This window comes from Orcinus orca, chromosome 13, assembly GCF_937001465.1.
Source record: "Orcinus orca chromosome 13, mOrcOrc1.1, whole genome shotgun sequence".
NCBI classification, from domain to species: domain Eukaryota; kingdom Metazoa; phylum Chordata; class Mammalia; order Artiodactyla; family Delphinidae; genus Orcinus; species Orcinus orca.
Genome location: NC_064571.1, coordinates 85189266 through 85215559, shown reverse-complemented (window position 1 = coordinate 85215559; position 26294 = coordinate 85189266). Strand labels below are relative to the sequence as shown.

The 26294-nt window shown below is 48.0% G+C and overlaps 1 protein-coding gene across 7 annotated transcripts in view; it reads left to right on the top strand.

Moving 5' to 3' along the window:
• Positions 1–26294, top strand: part of ASAP2 (ArfGAP with SH3 domain, ankyrin repeat and PH domain 2) — a 157070-nt gene that overhangs the window by 19154 nt on the left and 111622 nt on the right. Inside the window, exon 1 of one of the 7 annotated variants that reach the window (XM_049695909.1) lies at positions 6838–7078. The exons of 5 other annotated variants lie outside the window; for them this stretch is intronic. Coding sequence is in view for 1 of the 2 variants with exons in the window: in XM_049695907.1 (XP_049551864.1) it covers positions 7254–7313 (60 nt within the window). In the remaining variant the exon portion in view is untranslated. Of the gene's footprint in view, positions 1–6837; positions 7079–7204; positions 7314–26294 lie in introns of those variants that run through there. One more of the 7 variants, XM_049695907.1, reaches the window with a different exon arrangement.

The window sequence follows — 26294 nt, the reverse complement described above, 5'->3', positions numbered from 1 at the left end:
TTGCCGTCATTCAAACCACTAAAAAAAAAAAGTTTAAAAAAGAAGAAGATAGGTAGTCAGTGGTAGCCCTGAAGACTTGAACGAGGATCTTACAGCTCTTGTCAGTGAGGGATCTTTCTGTTTCCTGGAGCATCAGAGTACCTGGGAGCTGCTCAGTAATCATTTTATCGAGTTAACAAATGTGGGTATAGTATTTATGCACAGATTCTTTATGCTTAGAAGCTTCTTTGTTTAGCTTCTCAACTTTAAAAGAGATTCGAAATGTTGTACATGCATTGTCTGCTATGAGTTACCGTCTTTAGAAATGACTAGAGAGGACAGATAATTTAGAAATATTTGCACCTACGTCAGAAGAGAGTTAATAGTACCTGTTACTATTAATACTACTGGTATTAGCTGTTCTGGGAAAAGGTACTATTTAGTCATAATAACCAGATAATAGCAGTGAGATTGGAGAGGAAAGCCCAGATAACAGTGAGTGTAGGTGTAATTATAATTTTAAATGCCATGGTGGTGGGGGCGAGTCTTTAAATATAAGTTTTTAAGAGCTGGGTTGTAGTGTAAGGCACAAGTCCTGTCTTGTCTGTAATAGGAGGTGCTCTTTGGCCCTGTAACCTTGGAGAAGTTATCAGTCTTGAATTATTTATCATTGGAATGAAGTATCTTTTGAGAGAAGCATATCTTCCTTCAGTGTTAAAAATATGTTTCTATCGTGTGTCATAGTGAGTATTCTAGTTACATTGCATATTTCTTTTTTTATATCCTGCCCACTCACTTGGTTATCCTTGAGAAGAGAGACGGATTTTAGGTGGTAGCTAAGTGGTACCCAGTCTTTGGATCTATAATCATATTCCACATTTTTACAATTTTCTCAATCCTTTTGGTTGCTGTATTGCTATTTGATTTCAGATCTCTTTCTTTGGGAAGGTCGATTGGGTGGCTGCAGCAGAACTGAGCCCATTTAGGGGCTGGTAGATGACGTGTTTTTGATATGCTTGACAAAGTAAACTGTGCCCTTTCCTCCTGAGTGGAGTTGATCTGTGATCGACAAATGAATGGTCTCTTTCCATCTGGCTGTCACACAGACAGGTGAAAACGATGGTGCCATTTGAACGTTGAATTTCTCAGACTCCCAAGGGACAACAGAATGTGTATATGAGCTGGCACACCCAAATGCAAATTATTTCTGTTGATACCTAATGTATGTAAATTTATGCTGCTTGGTTGACAAAGGCATTATGAATGATACTCTTTCTCAATAGTGTTATATAACTGAAATTTTCATTTTATCGTCACAGTAGTGAAGTACAGTTCCTGCTGAATTTCTGTGACATTTCCAGCAGCTCCAAAGCCTGTTATGGGGCTACGGCACCAGAGTTGGAAGATTCGGCGTCTTCTGGAGCGAGTGCTTGCCTGTCTGTCTGCTAAAGGCCTTGACTGTCTTCTCCCTGTGTAGAAATGCCCTGATTGAGGGCAGGGTGGAAAGTGGACGGTCAGGATAGTGCGATGACTCAGCAGAGAAGAGGAGTTTCAGTACAGATTTTGGGGGAGGTTGAGACAGGGGAGCACTTTGGAAAGAAAGTTATCTTTTCCTTTTCAAAATTGGGTCCTTCTTTCCCCCCCAGATCATTACATCTCAAATTCAGGGACAGAGAATCCAAGCAGGTTCCAAGATAGAAGGGTTCCATCAGCAGAGTTGGTGGCAGGGGCAGCCTGCATGTGCTGGAGGGAACCGCTCAGCCTTGGTGGTGCGTGTTCCACGCTTGCTTTGCTGTTGCTCTGGGGACGTTGTCACTGGGCCGTACTTCACTCAGCGGCTGTGACGGAGGGGAGTATTAGCCGCACTCCTGCTGTCTTCACCTCTGCACTCCCTTGAGCCTTGACAACGGTGTCTCCCCATCTGGTGAACAACCAGCCTGAGGACTGTGTGTCCCGCCCTTGCCAAGCTGGGCACTGGGGACACCTGCGCGGCAGGCAGATGGGACTGCTCTCCTGGCTGTGCCGCAAGCCTGGTGGAAAGGGCCGCTGGTCGGTATGTTTCCTGCAGGAGCCTGAGCCTTTGCTGGATCTGGGATGGTAATCAGGCGTCCGGTAGCCTGGAACAAGGCCTGACGCACAAAAGGCTCTTCTGGGGTATTTGTTGAGTAAATGACAGAGTAAATGATAGCAGAAGGAGGTGAGAGCCTTCTAGGATGAGGACAAAGTACCTGAGCCCAAGGGTGGGGAGATGGGTTGCACGGAGAAAGCTAAGAAAATGCAGGGTTCTGGAGGGCTGTGCCCACTGGGTTTCTCTCTGGATTGGGGGGCAGGGCAGTGTTGGGCTCTCTGTTCTGTGGGCTGGGATAGAAGTGACAGTGTGTGGAGTGAAGAGGGGTCCTAGCCTTGCTGTTAGAGGACAGGAAGGCAGTGGTTGAGAGCAGCTTTATGATTTCTGCAAGGGGAGATTATTGTGTTTGCTTTTTCCACAACATTCATTGAAGGTCTGCCTGTCCTGTTCAGGCGCCGGGCGTTTACTAATGTGAGTAAAGAGCATCGGGATTTCTAGGCTTTCACAGTGTAAACAGATGCGTAAACAGTTACACTATGGTTTGATTAATGCCGTGAGATACAGAGGCAGTTGCTATGGCAATGCCAAGACACTCATAACATCCTGCCAGCACCAGCAGGCTTGCTTGCTCGGGGTCTTGAATGGGACCCAGCAGGCAAGTGATGGTGACGCGGTAGGGATGAGCCTGCCACTGTGTGCCTGGGTCAGCCCCAACCCCAGAGAGTGGCTTTACCAGGCACCAGTCTTACAGCAGCTGTGGGCCTGTGACTTCTCTGGAACTAGCAAGGAAAATCCAGGCTGGGACTGATTCCCCAGAGGGCAGTTCTACAACCAGGTTGTGAGAAGCTTTCTCTGGGGAGATGCAGCCTCATGAAGGGGAGGGGTGGCAGGGATGGAGAGCAGCTTCTGCACGTGGACCTGGGATCTGCCAGGAACCGAGATGCTTATAAATATAGTCCCCGTGTCTCCTGAGCTGCTGGGTGAAGAGGGTGTTCCTTGTTTTCCATCTGGGCTGGGAGCAAGGGCAGGTATGGGAAAAGGAGAGTAGGTTTCTTCCCCCCTGTTTGCGGGAAGATTGTCAGGAAAACATCTGTATTTCATAATCCCCGGAAAAGCCCTTTCAATCAGATGAGACAGGATCTGTGAGGGTTTTGACGAGAACGGTGGAGAAGGCAGCAGCGATCTCTGTGCAGACCTGGCTGGCTGTGCTGCAGACACGGGGCTGCGGGGTTTTGTGGGACCAGGGCGCCGTGCGTGAGGGAGACCTGGTTCTGAGTGGCAGGTGACAGGTCGGCTTCTTGCCTCCCGACGGTACAAAGACCTGCCCGTTTCCGGAGGGGAGATCACTGCCCAGGCTCGGGTTGGTCTGTGGTTGTGTGTCACTTTCCCTGAGCCATTGACTTCCTTTTTCTTCTCATACCAGTCTGGAGAGAGGAATCCCTCTTCTACCAGCAGGATAGGTGGGTGGCGTTTCTGAGTGCTGGAAGGGTTCTCTGGTGTGATTCCGCCCCTCCCATCCCTCCAACCAGGGCTTGTCACCTCTGGGAGGCAGGTGACAGTCTCCCTTTGACTCCTGACTGGGCTTTCAGGCTCTGCGTCTTGTTCTGCCATCTCCTCTCCCTCACTGACTCTTGCTCCTGGGATACGTATGATGTCACGTCTAATTTGAGCCCGCATTTAAGGGGCGTCTGGTGTGGTGGTCACGGCCTGGGCTTTATATGAACGTGGGTTTGAGTCACACAGCAGACCTGCCACCAGCTGAGTCCATGCCAGTTGCTGGGTGTTACTTGGTGGAGGAGTTGATGTTGCTGGTGCGCTGTCAGCATCTCCCTCCTTTTTCTCAGAGTGAAAGTCCCTGCGTGGGACCCTACGTTGTCTTGGCGTGACCCGACTCGGCCGCCTTGCTCTGCTCCGGCCACATTCCCTCCTGGCTGCTTTGCAGGAGCAGGGGTTCCTACTCTAGAGCCTTTCCCTGCCGTTCATTCTGTCCAGACCGTCTTCTCTCCTTGCTGCTCATCCACACGGCTCCCTCCCTGGTCCCTTTTGTGTGTCACCTTCTCGTGAGTCCTGCACTGACCACCGCTTAAGCCAGCTCCCTGGCCTCTCTTTTCCCCACAGCTCTAATCATCACCTCCTAACCTAGTCCAGAATTTACTTACTTGTTATAGTTTTGTTTTCTAATTCTCTCTTCCCTCCATTAGATCCTAAGCTTCATGGGGCAGGGATTCCTGACTCTCTCATTTAATGACGTGCCTGGCACATAATACATGAATAATGCATGTTTGTTGAATGAGTACAACTGGCCAGGAAACACAGCTTATATTGCAGAGAGTGAAACACATGATCCAGGAGTGCTGGTGCTGTCGGTTCACAGAAATCTTGTTTCTCTGGCTGTGGAGAAGAGACTTGATTCTTAGAGGGTAGGGTAGTGTTTGAAAAGTTGAATGAGAGAATGTAGATCCTAAAAAAGTAAGAGCATGCTGGAGTGGCTCAGTCCCGTAGGAACTTGTGTAGCAGGGGTTGAGGCTGCCTCTTGCCTGTGGATGAGGGGGTTCCGGGGTTAGACGTGTGCCCGACCTTGTTCTGTATCCATGTCACCAGGCTCAGAGGATTCCTTGTATGTTTCCAAACTGCCGCTTAGTAGGAGTGGAGAATGCTGCTCCTCATTTCTTTTACCTGCAGGGACCAAAGCAGTTTGGAGTTAGAGCAGTTCACAGACATGGCTTTCAAACTGTGTGAGTGAATTAATTATTGTCCAAGACGGCTGGAAGGTTAACCCCCAGGGTTGCTTTGGCTATAGGGATCTGACGTCTTTGTGACAGTTGTGACGAAAGCTGGTATTCTGTTGGGACTTTGAAGAGTCTCGTCAGGTGGTGAAGGAATTGAGAAGCAACGGTTACCACCTGCTCTGTCACCCTGTTTTCTGGTTTGTACTCTTGCCTTGTGCTAATTTATTTATTTGTTAAGGCCTCCAAAATAAACATACTTGGAATGGTTATCCAGATTATAGGGTTACCATGATGAGAGGCTGCTATGCTTTTTGTACTTTTTTCTTTTTCAGGCCTGGTAGTTCTTCGGTGTTGATAATCTCTTTTCGGAGACACCTTTTCATGAATTCTTCAGATTTCCCTCCTTTAGTAACACGACACTTCGAAAACTTGCATGGTGGCCTGGGACCAGTAGCTTTGCAGGAATACAGAGATGAAATGGTTCATTCCCGTGAGGAGCTTCTGTTACTCCTGAGCCCATGCAGTGATCAGAGCCTCTGCTTTGAAGCCACTTGGACCTGGACTCGACTACTGATTTCACCAGTTAATGCCTGTGTGACCACAGGCAGATGGGCTCGTTGACTAATGTATGTTTAACAAACACATAACGCTTACCGCGTGCCAGGCACTAAGTGCTTAACAAACGTTAAATGTGTTTAGTCCTTAGGACGACCCTGTGGGTAGGTACCCTTGTCATCCCTGCGTTTAAAGAAGAGGAAACTGGGACGCAGAGAGATTAAGTAACTTCCCCAGGATCACCGAGCTAGGCAGTCAGAATTTCAACCCCAGATACTGTGGCTCTTGAGTTCATGCTTTTCATCATGACACTATCTATGCTGCCTCTCAGCTTTCAAAGCTTGAGCTTCCTAAATCCATAAAATGGGAGAACTGATCATAATACTGCCTAGGTACAGGATTGGTGTGAGAACTAAGTGAGAAAACCCAGGTAGAACATTTAGCCCAGTGCCTGTCACATGGCGAGGGCTCATGGCAGCTGGCGCCGCTACTCCAGCCTGGCGGAGGGAGATAAGATGGTACACAAATTATACTAATACAGAGTAACGTGTGCTAGGTGTCTTTCAGAGCACTGATAACAGAAATTGCTTCCTGTGAGGCCTAGGAAGCCTTCGTGAAGGGGGCGGGGAGGACGGGCATGACACACCCGGGCACTGATTCACCATCTGTGAAGCAGTCACCGTCCCATTTGATAGATCCAGAGGCGGGGGCTCTAACTGGTTACAAAGCCCAGGGTTTGACTAGATGGGAGACGTGACAAGGTGCGGGAAGGTGGGTCTGTTGGGGGTCCAGTGGGCTGGACCCTGAGTGGAGCAGAGGGAGGGATGAGATGAAGGGCTGGCCAGCACCGCGTGGCCAGGTCGCCGCTGGCCCAGCAGAGCCCACTTCCGGCCTTGTGAGTGCTTAATTAGCTTTGCATATTGTCTTTTTGTTCCCTCTCTTTAGAAATTTTCTCCCACACCTTCTTTCCTGTGGATTTCTAGAAATACCCTATTTTTCGTGACTCACTGCTGGGACACATCCTGTTTGGGGAAGTGTTGAGGAGGAATTGGAGGATGGTGTGAAGTGTGCGCCTGGTGATGGGTGGTGCAGGCGGGAGGTGACTCTGCTTTTCTGCTTCCCCCACAAAACCCACAGCCCTCACCCTGCCTCGTACCCGTCTCTCCCGATGAGCTGGATTTCTCCAGATGCGGTGTTTCAGTGCCTCGACCTGATGTGTGCCAACTGGAAGTTTTCCTCTTGTGTTGTAAGCAGGGATCTGTCTGTGGCTACAGTGACTGATGATGGGATTAATCAGATTCGAGATGGGGCCTGGAGTTTTGAACCTGACTGAGTTAGATGACCTTCTGCACCAAAAGGATGGCCTGACTTCATTCGCATTGACCCGGGTGGCCTGGTGCCACGTGATGGATTACGCGCCGGGTGCCCTGGACGGAGTTGCTTTCAGAGCGTTGTCATGAGAAGTAGAGGAGCAGCAAAGGCTCTGAGCACAGACAGAGCACACACAGTGTGGAATCAGCTGGCCCTTTCCTTGGATGGTCTGATTTTACCATGAACTGCTGTTACTTCAGTTTTGATTGTAGGCCTTCCTCGTTCTAACAGAGCCCGGATGTTTTAAATCATCACGCAGTGGCTCTCTTTTGTATGGCCCAAGGCCTTTTGGCAGGCTGATTGGAAAGCTCGGTACATCAGGCAGTGAAATAATAGAAAAATAGGAGAAGCTGAACTTGAGCCGTGGAGAGGGCAGGTGAGGCTTCCCCGGGGGAGTGGGCGCTGGTGTGGGAGGGGCTGGCCGCTGTGACGTGGGGTTGGGCCCAGTGGCAGAATGGTGGGAATGTTTAAGAAGCAAGTCAGGCTGTCTTGTCAGAGCCTGAACCCTGAGGGTGGCCGTGGTGGTGGTACCCGGAGAACGTCGTTGGAGCATGAGGCCGATGGTGCCCTCCCTCGAATGGCGAAGGCAGTCGGAGGAGGCTAGAACAGAGGTGCTTGGCCTGGGCACTTTGCCTCCTAGGGGACTTCTGGCAAGGTCCAGAGAAGAGCTTGATTGTTTCATCAGTGGGCGGAGGCTAGGGATGCTGCTGAACACCCTCCCGTGCACAGGGAGGCCCCGGGTGTCACGAGTGCGGCGCGGGGAGCCCTTGGGCTGGAAGGTTGTCAAGTACTGGGAGGCTTGGAGGGCGAAGGGGGGACAGTCCTCTGCACCCCAGCTGCTCTTGGCTCTGGTTCCCTTGGGAAAGGAGGGGGAGGGTCTTGGTGGGCCTGAGTTTCTTTTTAAGTTGGACAGGATGAAGATGATTTAGAAATTTTCATAAGCTGAAGCTTAATCAAGTGCCGTGAAGTGAAAATCGTGATTTCAGCGAACTCAGGTGTATTAAGTCAGTTGAGACCTTCAAAGAGTGGCATTAAAATGCCGATCCACTTAAACTCCTGACATGTTCTCATCTCTGCCTGTATTATTTTTTTCTACCCTTTAACCTTGTGCCGTGCAGAATGCCAAAGGTTCGGGGTATGGTTTGATAGCTTACTTTTATGATATGAAGATTAATAAAATTAAAACTGCCTTAGTACTGATGTAAAGAGCTTGAATGTAATTTACTTTTATAATTATCTGCCCTTAAAAATCTTAATTCGGTATCTATAAAAATAGGAAGACTTTTCACTGGAAAGGTGAAGGGAAATATGAAGATTGATAGAATTAAAAAAATAAAAAGGCAACCTATTACCCCATTATTATGTGTGTGTATGTATTGGTTTGGCCAAAATGTTCGTTTGGGTTTTGCCCTAAGATGTTGCGGATGTTTCCATCTTACAAAAAACCTGAACAAACTTTTTGGCCAGCCCAATATGTATGAGAGATACATGACACATTTTACTTTTTTTTTGAAATGGCCTGCCTTTAAAATTTGGAACTATAATTTATTTCCAGCAGAATTAAAATCCATTTTTCTCTTGCTTATCTTTCTCCTTTCCTGGGTCGGATAAAAGGTGTTCATTTGCTTCTGAGAATGTGTTGACTTCTGGTTTATCTCTTAATTAAAGTTCTGCCATAAGCTGGAGAGCTTAGACTTTATCCTGTTCTTGGTGGGGAGGTGTGGCAGGCTTTTGAGCGAAAGGGCAGGGACGGGGCAAGGTCTGAGTCAGAAAGATCCCTCTGAGGCTGGAAGCGGGGAGACAGGCAGACAGACCAGGGGAGGCTAGTTCCGATTCGAGAGGACGAGTTCTGCGCCTGGGCAGGAGCCAAGGGACAGGGAGGAAATAGGCAGGAGGGACGGACAGGTCTCGGTGACCTCTTGGCCGCGGCGGCTGAGGAAGGGGTGGGAAGTCAGGAGAAAACACAAGTTTCTGGCTTGCGTGGGTAGAAGCCTTAAAAAAAAAAAGGGAAAAATCCCTGTTTTGTACATGCTTTGTTTGTTAATGTTGCTTTCTGGCTTTTGCTTTTCAAAAGTAAGTGAAAATGGAGAAGTTTTAACAATGCCTCAAGTCTTGAGGCTGGATTGAGACCTTTCTCACGTATACTGTGAATTTTTGATAAAAACACACTTGATATCTTTGGGAAGGTTAGGATGATTCTTCTTCCTTCTGCAAGCGTTTAGGAAGTATCTCGTCTGTCAACCGTGTGATTGAAAGGCTGGGTTCTGAGCCGCCAGGAAGGATGGGAACCAGTCTTGCTCCTCTGGTAAAAAGCACGTAGCACGCCAGAGACTCAGTATTCTGCCTTTGATTTGGGGAGTGGTTGTCCTGAGAAAAACCAGTGGACGGTCAGATAGTAGTCTTACACCTATTCCAAACTAAAAGTGAGCAGTCCGGCGGACAAGTTCAAGGTGAGCGGCATTCTGTGTCTACCTTGTGGTCCCACGTGTGCGGTTCTGCGGGCAGGTGTGTAGCTCAGGCGACGTCTCGCGTGGGTGTCTTGTGTGTGCTTTCCGCAGTCTTCCCTCTTCCGCGACTGGGAGGTGGTTCAGTGAGGTGGGGAGTGGGTGGCTCTTGCCTCTGATACTGGGTTTGAATCCAGTTTCCAGCACCCCTGGTATTGCTCCCCAGCAGGCTACTTAGTGACCTTTCACGTGTGCTGTTTACTAACTGTGCACATAAGCTACACGTTCAGGTTACACAGTGCTGCTTTGTGCTGTTTGTCCAAATTTAAAAAAAAATTCATCTCCTGGTCTTCGGTAGAAACTTCTGTGTTCTCTTGGGCAACTTAGTTAGTCACTCCTTCTTTTTGGAACCTCAGTTTCCTTATCAGTAACACCAGAGAGCTAGACTGGGGCCCCTTGAGATGTGACACTTTGGGTTCTAACATTCTAGGTCTTTGTAAACACACGGACTCTGTGCACAGCGTCGTTGGCTGCAGCCACGTTCACCTTACAAAGCTGTGTCTCATCAGGCTGTGTGGAATCTTGATCACTTAGACCTTGTGTGGAAGTTGTTTTATCCCTGAATTACTTAAAATGACTTTCTCAAGAGCGTTTTCTGATTTACAAGTCAGAAATTCCTCCTCAAGGCGGGGAAGCCACAACGCTTGAAGCATTTCAGGTCTTCTGAGTACAGTGTTGTGTTCATGTGGGGAGGAGGGTGCAGGTCTGCAGCCTGGGAGTGAGGAGTGGCCGAGTGTTTCCTGCTGTGGTCTGCTTCATTGTGGTGTAATTTACGTGTAATAAAATGTACCGATTTTAAGAGTACTATTCAATGAACTCTGACAAATAGTCATTTAATCATCACCACTACTGTCACTAAAACACTACTATCACCCCCAAAAGTTTCCTCCTGCTTTAAGCTGACTTACTGGTGGTTCTTGTAGCTTTTTTGTAGATTTCTTGGCACCTTCTACACAGATGATCATGTCATCTCTGAATGACAAGTGTTACCTCCTTCCTTTCCTGTTTGCCTTATTTTTCCTGCTTTATTGCACTCCTGGGGACTCCAGTACAATGTCAAGCAGTCACGGGGGGAGCGAACATCCTTGCTTGGTTCCTGATCTTAAGGGGAAGCATTCAGTCTTTCATTATAAAATATGACATAGCTGTAGGTATTTTCTGTAAGCTCTTTATCGGGTTCTCTTCTATTTCTAGTTTGCTGAGAATTTTCCGACATGAATGGGTGTTTAATTTTGTCAGATGCTTTTTCTGCATCTATTGAAATGACCATATGGTTTTCCTTTTTTAGCTTGTTAATGTGGTGAGTTACATTACATTTTTAATGCCGTGACTACCCTTTGGTACAGAAGCCTTATCTGTAGGGTAAGCACAGATTTTGTGTCATCATATTGGGATTTGAGGATTAGCTGTACTTCATTTTTTTTTCTTTTCCATTATGGTTTATTACAAGTTATTGAATATAGTTCCCTGTGCTATACAGTAGGACCTTGTTGTTTATCTATTTTATGTATATAGTAGTTTGTATCTACTAGTCCCAAACTCCTACTTTACCCCTCCCCACACCCCCTTTCCCCTTTGGTAAACATGTTTGTTTTCTATGTCTGTGAATCTGTTTTGTAAGTTCATTTGTATCATATTTTAGATTCCACATATAAGTGATATCATATGATATTTGTTTTTCTCAATCTGACTTAATCTCTAGGTCCATCCATGTTACCGCAAATGGCATTATTTCATTCTTTTTTTATAGCTGAGTAGTATTCCATTTGTGTGTGTGTGTGTGTGTGTGTGTATGTATGTGTATGTGTATATATACACCACATCTTCTTTATCCATTCATCTGTCAGTGGGCATTTGGGCTGCTTCCATGTCTTGGCTAGTGTAAATAGTGCTGCTATGAACACTGGGGTGCATGTGTCTTTTTGAATTAGAGTTTTCTCCGGATGTATGCCCAGGAGTGGGATTGCTGGGTCATATGGCAACTCTGTTTTTATTATTTTCAGGAACCTCCAGACTGTTTGCCATAGTGGCTGTACCAATTTATGTTCCCACCAACATTGTAGGAGGGTTCTCTTTTCTCCACACCTCCTCCTAGCCGCACTTCGTAATTGTATTACAGTACATTCAGAGTTCTTGACAGCAGTGACTCTTCCTAAATAATCTCGCCTGTAGGGTCACATCTGTTTAAGTATAACTCAGTTAACCTTTTTACTATTTCATTGTATTTTGAGTCACATGAAGCCATGTGTGTGGGAAAGAATAACAACATATCTTTCCGTAACCTTTATTCTATGCCAGATACTAGTCTAATATGACCTCTTAATTGCCATGACAACCCAAAGGCATAGGTACCATTTCCTTCATTTTACAAATGAAATTGAGGTCCTGCTTCTTGGAAGGTAAGAGAAGTAATTCCATTTCACCTGACTTTAACTGAGCAACATTTATTTATATGCCAACCATTTGGACCCATATAACTGGTACAAAGCTTTTACATAGGCAGCATCCTCATTTTTTACAGAGGGTACTGATGGAGAGGTTGAAGTAACTTTCCCAAGGTCACATAGCTGATGAGAAGCAGGGCTAGATTTGAATCCAGGTCTTTCATTTCCAAGTTGAGTTCTCTTCCCTGTAGTATTACTACTGTGGGGGTGGTTTATGGAAAGGAATTAAGTCAGTGTGAAACTAGACTATTTTCTAGAGCAATGTAGCCAAGATTTTCATAGTTTGTCTTCACAAACCTGTCTGAATATCAGGATGAGTATAAGAATACATTCCAAAACTAAATATTGCTAGCTCACATATTTATTTAATGAACAACAACCTTCTTTCTTAATTCAGCATATATCCAGGAAGATATTTTATCGGTATTAAGCAATGGTGCTGGTATTGTAGAATTTGGGTTGAACTGTTATGCATGTAAAACATTAACTCTTTATTTGCCTAATAGTTTTCAGTGAGACGTTTTCTGGTAAGCCATCGCCTATTGCCACCGTGTATGCTAAGCCACGGTGTGATTATGAGTTCCTTACGCAAAGCTGGAGTTGGTTTAAGTAAATGCTCATGCCTCAACAAAAATGTGTCCCATAATTTTCCTATTGTGGACACAGCCAACATGTCTTAAGCCCCTGCGTCATGCCAGACACTATGCTAGATCAAGGAAGGGGAGAAGAGAGAGAGAAATGACCTAGGCCTTACAGGATGAATTCAACAGGCAGAAAAAGGACTAAGGGCCAGCGGACAGAGGATTCCCTGGTGGCATGTGTTAGGATCCAAGTAAGTTTAATGTTTAGAGTAGCATATTAGACAGGTTAAGAACTTTGTTATTGGACAGGCACGTGTGAATTTCAGACCTGATTCTGCTGTTTGGTAGCTTTGTACTTCTGGGCAAGGTGGTTAATCTTTTTTTAGCTCTTGTTTCCTCATGTGAAAAAAATGGAGATGAAGGTACAAGGTATATTTCACAGGTGTTCAGTGTGTGTGTGTGTGTTTCTTGTCTTGGAAGTGAGGCCAGAGGTCTGTGTTCTGTGCTGGAATGAAACTTTATGTTTTTGGCCAGACAGTAGTGACAGGCGTTCTGTTTGGACTGTGACCTCATGGGAGCGTGTTTTTGGTGGTTTACAGATAAAATCTAACCTGGCCTGGACCATGGGAAGCGCAGGCTCAGTCCCTTGTTGAGACTGTCAGTTGTTCTTCCAGCACATGGGTCGTGCAAGGTAAATGTTTGTTGAATCTGTGCACTAAGGTTTTACAGTAACCTCTGGAGATCTGCTTTTCTAAGTCTTTTCTTCTGGGAGGATCAGCCCTTGGGAGATTGGATGCTGCAAACGGTGACTAGTCCCAGCACTGTAGCAGCTGTGTTCAGCCTGGTGGCGATGGGTGCATGGTGTGCTTTCAGCCTGGCCTGGAATGAACATCTTGTGTTGGAACAGAGTGTGGCTTCTGTTTTCTGAGCCTTCTTTCTGAAGCCTTTGGGGAGAGTAGCTGGTGGCTAGGTCACTATTAGAAGGAGGGGATCCAAAGGCCTGTGCCTCCTTGTAGTTCCAGGATCGATTCAAGGAGAAAATCCACAGTTGGTCACCGTTTTATCTTTTTTTTTTTTAAAATCATTTTTTTCTGTTTCAACTTTTTCTTTTCCTCCCTTCTTTGTGGAGGAAAATTGCCCTCCATGGGGCAGCATGTTATTGGGGAAGCAGCTTTCGATTGTGTAATGATTGTCAGGTGAGACTGTTAACATATGTTCAGACCATTAGGTATGAGACCTTGGTGAGCATTGGCTGCTTGGATATAACCGGGGCACAGTAACATAAAAAACAAATTTTTTTCTCATAAAAGATACACAAGCAACCTTGTGTATTTTCTTTATTTTGGCTGACCCTGAATAACGGTGTCAGGTATGATGGAGAGAAGGCATATGGATTGACAAAGGTTTGTACTTCGGCTTCCAAGAGCAGGAAGGATTTGCCCCAGTGAGCCTTGAAACAATTTTATAATGCACATTTTTTTTCATAAATTATAATCATAGTTGGTATAGGAACTCAGATGGAAAATGTGACCAAATCAGAGAAGGAACTGTTAAAATGATATTTTTTCAAAAAGCATCTGCTTACTGTGTCATACAGATGAATTTTAATTAAAATACTTTCAAGATCGAGTTAGGTGGAAAATCAAAGATACAGTATATTTTTCAGGGAGGTAGGGTCCGCTTAGAGGAGCTAAAGCTTGTTTTGTTTGTACCTGGACTAATTTGAGGCAGAATGAATGGATATTATCTAGGTCACTCTGGTGTGTATTCATTCATTCACTTGTTCACTTACTCGTCAGGCAGTTTGGCTGTATACTGTGCTAGTTGCTGAGAATGGTATAAATATGGACCTTCCAAGGCTCACAGTCTAGTTGTAAGGGACAAATAGATGTAATTAGGAAATAATGTGGTAAAAATAGCCAGCAAAATTGGTTCCCCAAAATAAGTGGTGGTGCACGTGTGTTAGTTTTTATGAAATATGAAGTTTCCTTTTGGGAATTAGTGGGAAAATTGCTTTTACATAAACTCATCATTAAAGAATTTGAAGCTATTGAGGCTTCAACAAGCCATTAAGATTAAGTCAAAATGCTTGCTTTTGGAATATCAAGGGCCTGTTGATCTACATAGGCAGAGGGGGTTCTGTAAGATCCAGAAATAAAGTTCTAGGGTTTTATGATGGGGCTAGAACAGAGAGCCCTTTATGAGAACACATTTCTAGCTCCCAGCAGGGATTATGTGGTTAACACTCATGGGAAGGACTTGACAGCACGCTGAATTGAGGCACATTTCCTATTAAGCTCTTTGCCTCAGTGGCTCTGGTCTTTGCTTGGTTGGAGGACAGAACCACTAATGGGCTCTCAGGTGATGCCACAGTGTAGATGATGCTTTATGACCGTGTCCTGAATCTTTACCAGGCACCCATTAGTGTTTATGCAAAGAGCAGGGATGGATTTAACGTGTTCTTATTTACCGTTTAATTGGAATGTGTGACATGAAGGAAGAACGTGTTCACTGGGTCCTTTGTAAAACGTCATGAACAGTATGGCTTAGACTTGGGTATTTAGGCTTTCTGCAGAAATAAACTGCTGGTTTTGATGGTGCTTGAGTTTGCGTTTCGCCAGCATTAAGTGAGCACCTAATTGTGATATAGAAGGTCAAGGCGTAAGTCATACAGCCCGGGGAATGGGTGTCAACTTTCACCTCTTATTGGTAGTGTGGCCTGGGGCAAGTTCACTTTGCTTGGCACTCTGCAGATTGTTGGGAGTTTCGAATGTAATGATGCAGTTAAATGCCTCCTGCAGTATGCAGCCACCGTCAGGGTTCCGTACTAGGTGGTGGTGATAATATTATCATTATTAATAGAGATCGCGGGCACTATGCTTGATTTTCATACAAAGAGCAGGAATCCTCCCAGACAAGAGCTTGGGGGTCAGAGAAAGACTAGCACTGCCTTTGCTGGGGAGGCCGTTTTTTTCTAGACCCTTTGATGACTGTGGTGTGGATGCCGCGTTGCTGCCGCTCCTGGACGCCTGGGGGGGGCGGTGGGGAGCAGCTGAAGCGCAGCCAGCCTGCAGGGCCAGTCACTTTATTCAGTGCCGGCTCAGACCCTCACCGTGCTGAGTGTGGAGCGTTCTGTAAAAACAAGCCCCAAGAGATTAGCCATTCATTTATTTTTGGTCGTTTCTTGAAGTAGCGGCAATCACCACCTGTAACGCAGTTGTTAACGTCTTTTTTGCACGTGTTGCTCAAATATCACATCTTCCTGACTTTCCTGTCTGAACTAGCACCACTCTTCACTGTCTCTGTGTCCCTTCAGTCAGAAAATATTTATGGAGCACCTGGGGGAAGCTGGTGGTGCAGCAGTGAGCAGAGGATACAGAAGCCCCTGCCTTGGGGAGCGCCACGATGCTCTTGCTTTGCAGTCGTCACCGTCTGGCGTGCTGTGCCCCGTGCATGCTGCTTTATTTTCTGTCTCCACTGGAACGACACTGGACACTCTGTGGGGTCAGAGACTTTGTTTTGTCTGCCACCAGCTCCCCGGTGCCCTAAGCGGAGCCCGGGACGCAACTGGCTCTTAAGGAATATTTTGTTGCAGTTGTTGAGACCCAGACGCAGGAAGAGCGAGCCCACCTTTGATTACTGAGAGTCGCAACTCTAAGCTGGTATATAGAGGAGGAAACTATTTAAGTTCAGTAAGGGACAGGAGGGTCACGTCCCGGGCCGGGAAGGAGCTCTGGTTTGGGCGCCAGGAGACCTGGTTTGGGGGCCTTGGATCTGCTCCTGAGAGACTACTTGACTTCGGGCAACTCTTTACATTTGTGAGTGAAAAGCTGGATGAGATTCTCTAAGTCTCTTCAGACCCATACTCCCTACCCGTTTAAAATAGGCAGACTCAACCGCCTTTTGATGTGCATGTATCTTTTCAGTAACCCGGATGCTGCTGAGCAGGTGAACGGTGTGAAACGTTTAATCCTTCAACTGTATATAAGGTTTCATCCTGGGTCCAGAATATTTTAAAAAACTAAAATGCCTTCACCTCAGTGCTTCTTAGTACGATACGCCTTCCTCGCTTCTCCGTCCTCCGCGCTGCCGGTCCTTGTCTTCTTTACATCCCACCCTTTAGCCGCGGTGGCCCCTCTGCGTGGGAAAGGCTCGTCCCCGGGAGGTTCATGGCTTCCGCACAAGCCTGCGTGCGTGTGTGCAGGACCAGCGGCCAGTAGTGTTTTTAATTGAGGAGAAGGCTCTTCTGTGGGACAGCGGTTTGTCTGTTCACGAGCTGCACGGATCTGGTGTTGAGGTAGCAGCCGCTGGGCGTCTTGATGAGGCTGAGCTCTCTGCCCTCAGTTAGAGAGACTCCCCTGCCCTTTGCCGGAGAGGCGCCACCTCGGCAGGGTTCCAGGTCACCAGGTGCCTCTGACGGGGGAGCCTCCGACGGTCCGCTGTCCTCACCCGCACCAGGTGATGGCTTAGCAGTTTGCCTGCCTGGTGGGATATTGGCCTCATCGACCTTGTTACCTCATGTGTCACTTGAGCTTTTTGATCCGAGTGCTTCCATGGCTTTGCTGGCTGCTTCTGTCAGAAGGGTTTTTAAGCGAGCATGAGACAGTGCAAGGAACGTGGATGGGCGTTGGTGTTTGCGTTGCAGGGTTCACATCTCACCGCCACTGCTTACTGGCTCATGTGTTTTTGGTTCTGAAAGCTCAGTCTGGTCCTCAACTTCCTCATTCTGAAATTTGGGAATGACGATAAGTCAGTTGTTAAAGGAAACCGTGTTCCTAGAGCACGTGGTTCAGTGCCAGGCACAGAGTGGGGGTTCAGTGAGTGGGCACTATCACTGTTATTTTTTGCACATGCAAACAGTGCCCCTCCTCACATAGTCTCTCTGGTCCAGGAAACTGTCCCTCTCTGCCTCCATTCCCCACTCTCCTCCACACACGCACACTCTCCCAGCTCTTAGGCATAATTATGCCCCACTTATCTAGAGGTCAGACACTTAGCATCTGGAACATATCCAGGAACCGGAGGTCAACGGCAGAGGCCTCTCTCAGCTGCCCTATGGTCCAGGCCAGAGGGTAGGTGCCGAGGACGGCAGCTGACGGGGAGGGGAGAATACAGCACCAGGGCGGGGCCGCGAGGTGCGGGGGCCAGCGGTCCTGCTTCCCACGCTGCCCGTCCAGGCTGTCACAGTCCTTGGTGCTCCCAGCGATCCTGAGAATTAAGGCAGAATTGCACTCTCGTCTCTGTTTAAGAAAACAGGACAATATAAAATTTGTTTCTCTGGGATTTCCAACCACGATGGTTTAAAAAAAAAAAACCTTTGATATTTTGGTGTCATTTTTTTCCCCCCAGATAATCACTTTATGTAGAACTCTTAATTTTTCAAGTTTGATGAAAATGTTAGATGGTGAGCTATGGGGTCACAGTCCAGGGTGTGAACACCTACTTGCTGGGTGACCCAATGAGAGTTAACTGCTTGAGCCTCAGTTTCTTCTTCTGTAAAATAAGGGTAATACCCCCTGGCTCAGAGGGTCACCAGGAGAATTCGTGAGACACTGACCGGAAGGCATCAGATGCGGGTGCTCGTTGGGTGTGGGGATTTGCTGTTTCCCTGCTGTTCACTCTGTTTCTAGCAATAACATCCCCTTGTGTCTACTAGTCAGTTACTTGGTGAATTTTCCTAGACTGTTTTAACATCCCCTTGTGTCTACCAGCCAGTTACTTGGTGAATTTTCCTAGACCGTTTTAACATCCCCTTGTGTCTACTAGTCAGTTACTTGGTGAATTTTCCTAGACCGTTTGATATGTAGGTTGTGTACTTCAATTAGATTATAAGCTCTTTACGGTCAGGCACCCTGTTTTCAACCAGGGATTTTATTGATAGTGTCTCCTTACCAGAGTGGCCATGGCTGCTGTGGTCCACTCCGCCAGGGACTCAGCATCGGTGTCGAGTGAGACTGGCTCTTGCGTTCATCTGTCACTGAGAGTTCTTCCTGTCCTTGAATCCAGAGAATGAAGTTTGTGTTAAATAATGCTGTCCTTGGACTTTTGTAGTCCCCCCACCCCCATGTGCATAGAAGCATAGACGCCTAGAAGTTAGGTCTAGAAGAAATTTCGCTTCAGCATTCCTGTGGACAGTGGCGAGTTCTGCGATGGGTCAGCCCACCCAGGCAGGGGCTCAGAAGCTGTCGCTTGGCCAGGGCCACACAGGCAGTTAGTGGTGGAGCCAGGCTGGCCCTTGGGTGTCTGCGTGACCCAGGTTTCTTCCCTCTTTACAGCCGATGGGGCCTAATGCCTTGTTCTTTTGCTGTGAGGCTTTGGTCTCAAAATCCTGCCCTGAGAGGACCTTAAATGTGCAGTGAACTTGCTCTGTACACTGGGGTCTGTGGCTTAGCCCTGCCCCTGAACCCTCTCTCTGTCTACCCCGTCTGCCCTCGTGTCTCCAAAGTGGGTGGCAGAGCTTTCCTCCTGTAGCAATTTTCATTTCCGTGATGATGATGGTGTCTAAAGGGTTTTATACTTAGAAACCGGAACCACACATTTAGACTCTCCTTGTACTCAGATGGGGAGTGATTTGAGGGGATGTCATAAGGCCGTGTCTGCCGCACACACTCCCCTAGGGCCCTGCCAGGAGTGTCCTCTGGAAGGACCTTGCCGAGATCATGTGGAGAATTCCTGGGAAGGAAATGACAGGTGTCACGTGGACTGTACGTCGGGCCTTCACGGGATGGAGCAGCGCAGGTGGTGCCGTGGAGCCCAGAAGGTGGACGCTGTGTGAGGCTGGAGCCCGCGTGGGCTGAGTCGAGCTGGCTGTGCTGTTTCTCTGCAGGGGATGCCTGAGGGCCCTGGTCACAGAGGGGTGCCCTGGAAACCACTCTGCCGACCTTCTGGGTTCTTGTTTGGGCTGGTTGTGCTCGTGGTCTGTGAAGAGAGCACAGGCACGTCAGGCTGCGCACCACGGTGGGGGCAAGGCCGGAGTCGGGGGTCACATCCGAGTTTACATCTCTTCCCGTCTGTACTGTTTTTCTTACTTAGAAATTTTACTTCATCTCTTGAGCCTCAGTTTCACCATCTGTAAAATGAGGGAAATGGCACCTATGCTAACTGCCTTCTAGGGTTGTTATTGAAGTTGAAATGGTACACGTGGTCTTCTTGGGGCTGAAACTCCTTCCTCATCATTTTTAGCATTTAGCATGCTGCCTGACACAGTGGGCATTTAAGGTTTGTTGAATAGCATTCTGTAATCTGTAAGGTATGCTACACACATGGTAGTTGTTACTAATAATTCAGCTTGTGGTGTTTGACCACAGACATTAGGGGCAGGGGGAAGGAACAAGAAATCCAAAGCAGGCTCATTGCGCCGTCGTTTCTAGAACCTCGGAGTTCTGGCAACGCCCAGAGCCATGCACAACTGTGGGGATGGCAGACCCGGGGCCCCGTGCAGCGATCAAGGCCTCGGTCTTAATCACGTAACAAGCTCTGGAATGCGTAAAGTGGTTTCCCATTCCACAGTTGGTATAAAAGGATGGGGGACACGTTGCCTGGCCCCCAAGAAGAATACAGTGTGGTGGGGTTTTGTTTAAACTGAGTCCACGGATAGCCATCAGACACAGTTGAAAGCAGTCAGCGCCTAAGAGAGGAACAGGGGTAGGCTGTGGTGCTCAGGACCTATAAATCAGAGCCGGGACGGAGGGGCCGCCTCTCTGCCTTTGAGATGTTGCATCTCTTCCTGTTAACCTGGCTCATAGGATCAAACAATAACTGCTGGAGGTGAAAGGGGCCATGGAGATTAAATCAAATGCAGCCATCTTGGGCCATCCATGAGCAAAGCACCGAGCCCAGCATTGTAGGGGTCAGAAGTAGGTAAGACACGTGCCTTACCCTCAAGAAACCTGGCATCTAGTGGGGAAGACAGTTTTTCACCAATGAACAATAAAACAAGGCAGGGTGAAGGTAGGTTTTCTTTAAGAGGTAGGATCAGGGATTTGGGGAGAACGGGGGGATGGGAAGGCTTCTCAGGGAGGGTGGCATCTTGGTGGATTCTGAGGGCTCTGAGGATTTTAATAAGAGGACGGGGGGGAGTGGGGCAGGCAGGAACACCCACGGCTCTTCAGGGAACAGTTGTCCATGGGAACAGGGTGTGGAGGGTTGATAAAGCGATCGTGGAGATAGAGGCAAAAGAGGAAGGTGGTCAGGTGGTAGGAAGCAGCTCTCTTTGTCATCACAGAGATTTATTCTGTGAAGGGATGTGAGCCCTGTGGCTTTTCACCAAGTCACTTACTTTGAAGAGAAAGGAGCCGAGGTCCTGAGAACTAGGCTGAGGGTGAGAGGGGACCTGACTCCCACCTCCTGTGCTGGGGCGCTCTGCAGGGGGCAGGCAGGGGGACGCTGTCCTCCTGGTGGGTGCTGAAGCACGGTGCTGCAGGGCCCTGGGCAGAGGTTGAGAAGTTCTCAGAAGAACCGCTCGTCCTCAGTATCTGCTGAGTGGGTTTCCTCTGTTTAATGATTAGAGGTAACATGTGCATTTGACACCTCACCTGATTTTCCCTTTCCCCCCGTCCCAGCTGGTGAGTGCTGGGATTCGGTGACCCGTGGGAGGAGGTGAAGGGAACAGGGGGGGCGCCGACCTTGTTGAATCTGTGGGGACGGACGTCTCTCCTGGGGACCTTCAGCTTTGTGATGGAGAGTAGGGTGGCTGAGAGATTAGCCGCTGTCTGTCCAGCAAGGGAACTGGCAGGGAGGAAGCCTGCACCTAAGAGGACTGCGGACGGGCCTGGGCTGAGCTGAAGGACTTTAGGAACAGGAGGTGCGAGAGGCAGCATCTCTCATTTTTTCCTTTCCTTTAAAAATTTTTTTTTCCAGAAATTAACATATGTAGTTCATCGAGTTTCTTTCATCAGTTTTTTGTAACGAGCCAGACCACGTGCTTGGGACATACTGACAGGGAGACGTTTGAGTGTAGCCTGCAGAACACATCCCTCAGGGAAGGGCTGGAGGCAGAGCCGTACTTAGTGTGAGACAGCCAGTAACGCTCCCTGCATAGACGCTGACCAGCGCTGTTGCTGCGAGCGGGCATTGGGGCAGGCGGGGCAGACAGATGCCCGAGGCCATGATGCTGGACCTGCATTCGAGTTCAAGTAATTGAGGAACCAGTGAATACAGAGAAATCTATCTTAACGGCCTTTGGAAGGTACTTGATGGATTGAGGCATCATGCAGTCCTGCATCAACTACCCCAAGCTTCCGTAGTTCACTCCAGCCCTCAAAAGGATCCTGTGCTCCACTCAGCCTCAGTCTGTCCTCAGGTAAACCGTGGTGTTTAATAGTGTCCTGAGAGTGAAGGAACAGTCATGAGGGAATCCAGAGGCCGGACATCTAGGGACTTGAACATTGTTTTTCAAGTTAAGGGACTGAGAACAGCCATTTGAAAGAAATAAATGGGATGGAAAGTTAGGAAGGAAACATAGTCAAGTTTTTGTGTTATTGTTTTAGTTTTAAAAATCAGCTTAACTGAGGTATAATCCACATAGAGTAAAATTCACCAGTTTTAAGAGTGCAGTTCAATGAGTTTTGTCACATGTATCAGTCATATAACCGCCACTACAGTAATAATAGGAGTCCCATCACCTCGTGCCCCTCTGAGGTCAGCCCTCCAGTTCCTCCTCTCCTGGCCCTGCACAGTCATCGATGTGCTTTATGTCACTATAGTTTTGTCTTTGGTAGAATTTCATATAATTTTGAAAACAAAACAGAATCATACGGCATGTAGCCTTTTGTGTCTGGCTTTGTGTGTGTGTGTGTGTGTGTGTGTGTGTGTGTATATACATGTTTATTTTATTTTTGGCTGCATTGGGTCTTAGTTGTGGGATCTTTGTTGAGGCACGCAGGCTCTCTAGTTGTGACGCACGGGCTCCAGAGTGCGTGGGCTCTGTAGTTGGCGGCACGTTGGCTCTCTCGTTGAGGTATGCCAGCTCAGTGATTGTGGCGTGGGCTTAGTTGTCCTGTGGCATGTGGGATCTCAGTTCTCTGGCCAGGTATCGAACCCGCGTCCCCTGCACTGGAAGGCGGATTCTTTACCACTGGACCACCAGGGAAGTCCCTCTCCCTGAGGTTTTGATTTGTATTTCTCTGATAATGATGTTCAGCATCTTCTCATGTCCTTATTGGCCACTGTATAACTTCTTTGATCTATATGTGGGTACTTAGACCATGTAAGTTGGTTATCTTCAGTGTTTACTCTTGTTAAAAAGTTTTCAAAAGCCAAGATTTACACTATAATGTTTGCATCTCCTAGCAGTGTGGTGATATACCTGGAACATTTTGAACTCTTGATGAGGGGTGCAAATTCACTTATTTATTTGTGTGCCTGTCGGTAGGGAGCTCGGCAGGTGTTGAGGAAGACTCTCATAAACTGGCGTTGCTCCAGGGACGTAGCTCTACAGTGATAACTGTTTTTAGTGCCGTTTAGATGAAGGAACTCGTGTGGACCCGGATTCATGGAATGACCGTTGCAGGCAGCCTTCCTAATCAACAACACGTTTACAGGTCAGACAGGTTCGCAGAGAAGGCAGGAGGAGAAGAGCTGTTTTAGGGTCCCTGGAGAAGCGATTGTCCTGGCAGCACAATTAATTCATTTAGTGAATATTTATCGAGTGCTAGCTATGTGCTAAGCATGGCTCTGTGGTGATCAAGATAGAAAAAAATAGCACAGCAGCACAGGCACCAGGATGTTAAAGTTGGTGTTTGGGGCGTGTGTGTGTGCGCGCGCACACGCATGCGTGCGTGCCTGGGCCACCTTTAGTTGAACGTCAGGCAAAGCAGCAGGCAGCCGTGCAAGAAGAAATTAGTGTTCCACCCATGACGCCATGGCAATATCGACGTGGGTTTAGTGTTACTGTAAGTTTCAGGTGCTTGTTGTCTAACATATTTGAGATAAGGAGGGCAAGAAGATATTAGATGCTGTCAGTGATAGAGAGTTGAAACAAATTTCGTACTATTTCAGAGCTTTTGAATTAGTTTAAATAAAGAATATCTTGGCCTGTTTTTTAAAAATGTTTCCGACCATCTGTTTCTATTTATATGTGCAATTCAGAGTTTTCTCCATCTTGTAACTGAAAGAATACTGAAGTGCAAGTACAGGCCACTGGCATCCACACGGCGTATTTCAAATGAATGAAAACAGCCTCATGGTTTCGTTGATCCCGTTTATAGGATGTGGTGGTATATATTTGAACAGTTTGTATTCTAGTAAGATACCTTTTAAATCTACTCTGTGTAAGAAGCCGTCGAACGGGTGAGTGGGACACATCGTGACTGTCCCTTGGCGATTGTCCTGCGCTGCCCAGACCTGCTTGTTTGACTGTGTCATCTGCCTGCCGGGGGCTCCTCCACCTTCTCACAACTGCCACCGTCTCCACGGCGTGACTGTGTTTACCTTCCGCAGGAAGCCTTTCCCTGTTAGCCGGGCTGGGCGATGCGTGTGGTTTAGTCCATGTTCATGGAGCGTTTACAGGTGTCAGGCACTGTGCTGGGTGTGGGGATTCAGAGATGAGAAGTCAGGGGTCCTGTCCTGGAGGAGCTGCTAGGCCTGGCTTCATTCCCTGGGGCTTCGTTTCTGAGAGATCTCAGTTGCCTCAGGAAATTTTAAGGCTTTGAAAGCAGGGACTGTTTCTTGCACAGTGGTATGAACCAAATCTCACACAACAGCATAGCTGCTTAATAAGCTTTATGCAATGACTGCAACTTCTAAAGAAGACTTTCCCCTCAAATGAAAATAGCTTCATTGGCTTGTTGTTTCTTGACGTTTTAACAGTTGTTTAGCTTGAACAGACTAAGGAAACAGCACATGGTGTCAGAAAGAATAACAGGCTAAGATACCGTGAAAGTATTTTTTTTGAACTAAAAGAAATTACAAAGGTGGCATCTTGGTTTTATCATTACTTCTGTGGCCTTGGAAAAATAACTTCACTTAGTCTCTGCTTTGTTATGATAATATTACCTGTGTTTGAGGATCACCAGCCATAGTATATGTAAAAGCACTTTGTGTTGAAAGTGCTGTACAGATGTGAGACGTTTAGTATCACTCCCACCGGCAACACGACTGCTGGTATCTCCACGTTGGTATTTTGACCTTCTGGTAAGTTGTACTGACACACACTTTACATTTCTTCCTATTGTGAGAAGTCCAAGCCAGGGAAATACGAAATTTTTAGTTAAAAATTACCTTTTTCCATTACCAAATATTTGGTTTTATGTTTGGAATAGGACTGATTATTCACAGTGTTAATAGCTAGTCATTAATTGATTCTGTTGAGAGTCTTGGGCAGGATTCTTAGTTACCCTGGAAAATTAATCCATTACATCACATGTATTTGAATACAATTGTAGTCCCTCCTTGGAAAGATAGCTGAAATGCAAACTGTCTTAAAGACAATAGTTTCACAGAATCTTACGTCTGGCACCTCGGAGGAGAAGTGACTCGTCTAAGGCTACAGTATGAGTAGGTGACAGAGCTTGGATGGTGCCTTTTGCCGGCCGCCATGCTCACCCCTTGTTTTGCACAATCCATCGTTCCAGTCACTGTGATAAATGTAGACCTTCCCAGATGCCTGGGCTGCGTGGCTTCGACCAGCAGGACATCTGCGTACTCTTGGAGCTTCCTCAGGTTTCTTAAGAAACAGTACATTTGTATCTCTGCTTTTTTTGAAAGATAGTAAATACTTTGCATATTAGCTTTAAAGCAGATAGCGTTCTGGTCTGAGAAACGCAGAAACCATGCCTGCTGTGAGACACTGCACCACTACACGCAGTGTCTGTTTTCAGGACTCAGCATTAGGAGTTCCCTGGGGATTGCAGCACGCAGCGGGCACATGTCCTGTCAGAGGGGCGGGGTCTGCCGTGTGGCCCCCCGGTGCGGGCCGGAGGGGGCCTCTCCCCTAGGCAGAGGGAACCAGCCCCTTGCTCTCCCTCTTGTTCTGTTACTGGGGTTTAGAGTTTTCTTTTCTTTGGATGGAGAACAAAGAGAATAAAACGAATGGTCAAGAGCCCTTCCTTGGGGAGAAACACTCACATCCCGAGATGCTGAAAATAGACAGCCTTTAATGACCCTCAGGAGCCACGTCAGCCAGCTGAGAGCTGCTCTTGCCTTTGGCTGCCCGTCCCGCCCTCCCCCGCTGCCCCTCAGTGACAGGGACCTGCCCTGCACGCCCCCTCCCCAACCCCTCCCCGCCCCCCACGTCCAGCCTCATCCTGCCGCCTTGCCTGGCCCTGTGGCCTGCTCTTCCTGCCGGGCTGCTCGCTCCTCTGGAATGTCACCCTGTCTCGCTTCCCTGACCTGGCCAGTCCCCCATTTCTGTCCATGCCACGGCCTCAACTCCGCACCTTCTCCCCTGCTTCCCAGCGGCTCCTCCTCTCTGGTCCCCGCTTTGCTCCCCGCTGGGCGCAGTTTGTGGATGCCCGGCCTTCCGAGGCCGTGGAAGCAGTCTTCTGTGCGTGTGTTTAGCGGAGGATTCGTTTCTTTGAATGAACTCTTCTGATGCCCGGCGTGTGAAGCGGCCCTGCCATGCTCCAGGCGCCGATGCCGAGCTTCCCCAGACCATCTTCTCAGCTCTCGCACCCCTGAAGCATTCTGCGCAGCCTGGGTTAAACGGAGCAGGAGTGTGGGGCCCGGTTCTGCAGGGCACGGGAGCGGTGGGCACCTGGTGTAGACCACTCTAGGCTCCCTGGTGCCGGCAGCCCCATGTACAACGCCAGGGCTCGGGGCAGGCTTGATGCTTTCGCACCTCTGGGCACCTCCAGCTTCGCTCCCAGCATGTGTGTCTAGTGTACGTCCAAGCTCTGTCCATCTCTTCCCGCAGATGGCCACCCTTTGAGTCTAGGGTGGGGCACCCTGGGGAAGAAGCCCACTCAGACCAAGGCTGTGGATGCAGGGTCCTGGGGGGCTGGGTATCCGCAGTGCGGTCTGGGGGTTGGCGTGGGCTCCCGGTAGGTGTGCCCCCTTGGCCTCTGTTGTTCTCACCGTATGTGGACAGGGCGCGGCCGCAGGAGAGCTGGAGCAGGCCGCTCCAG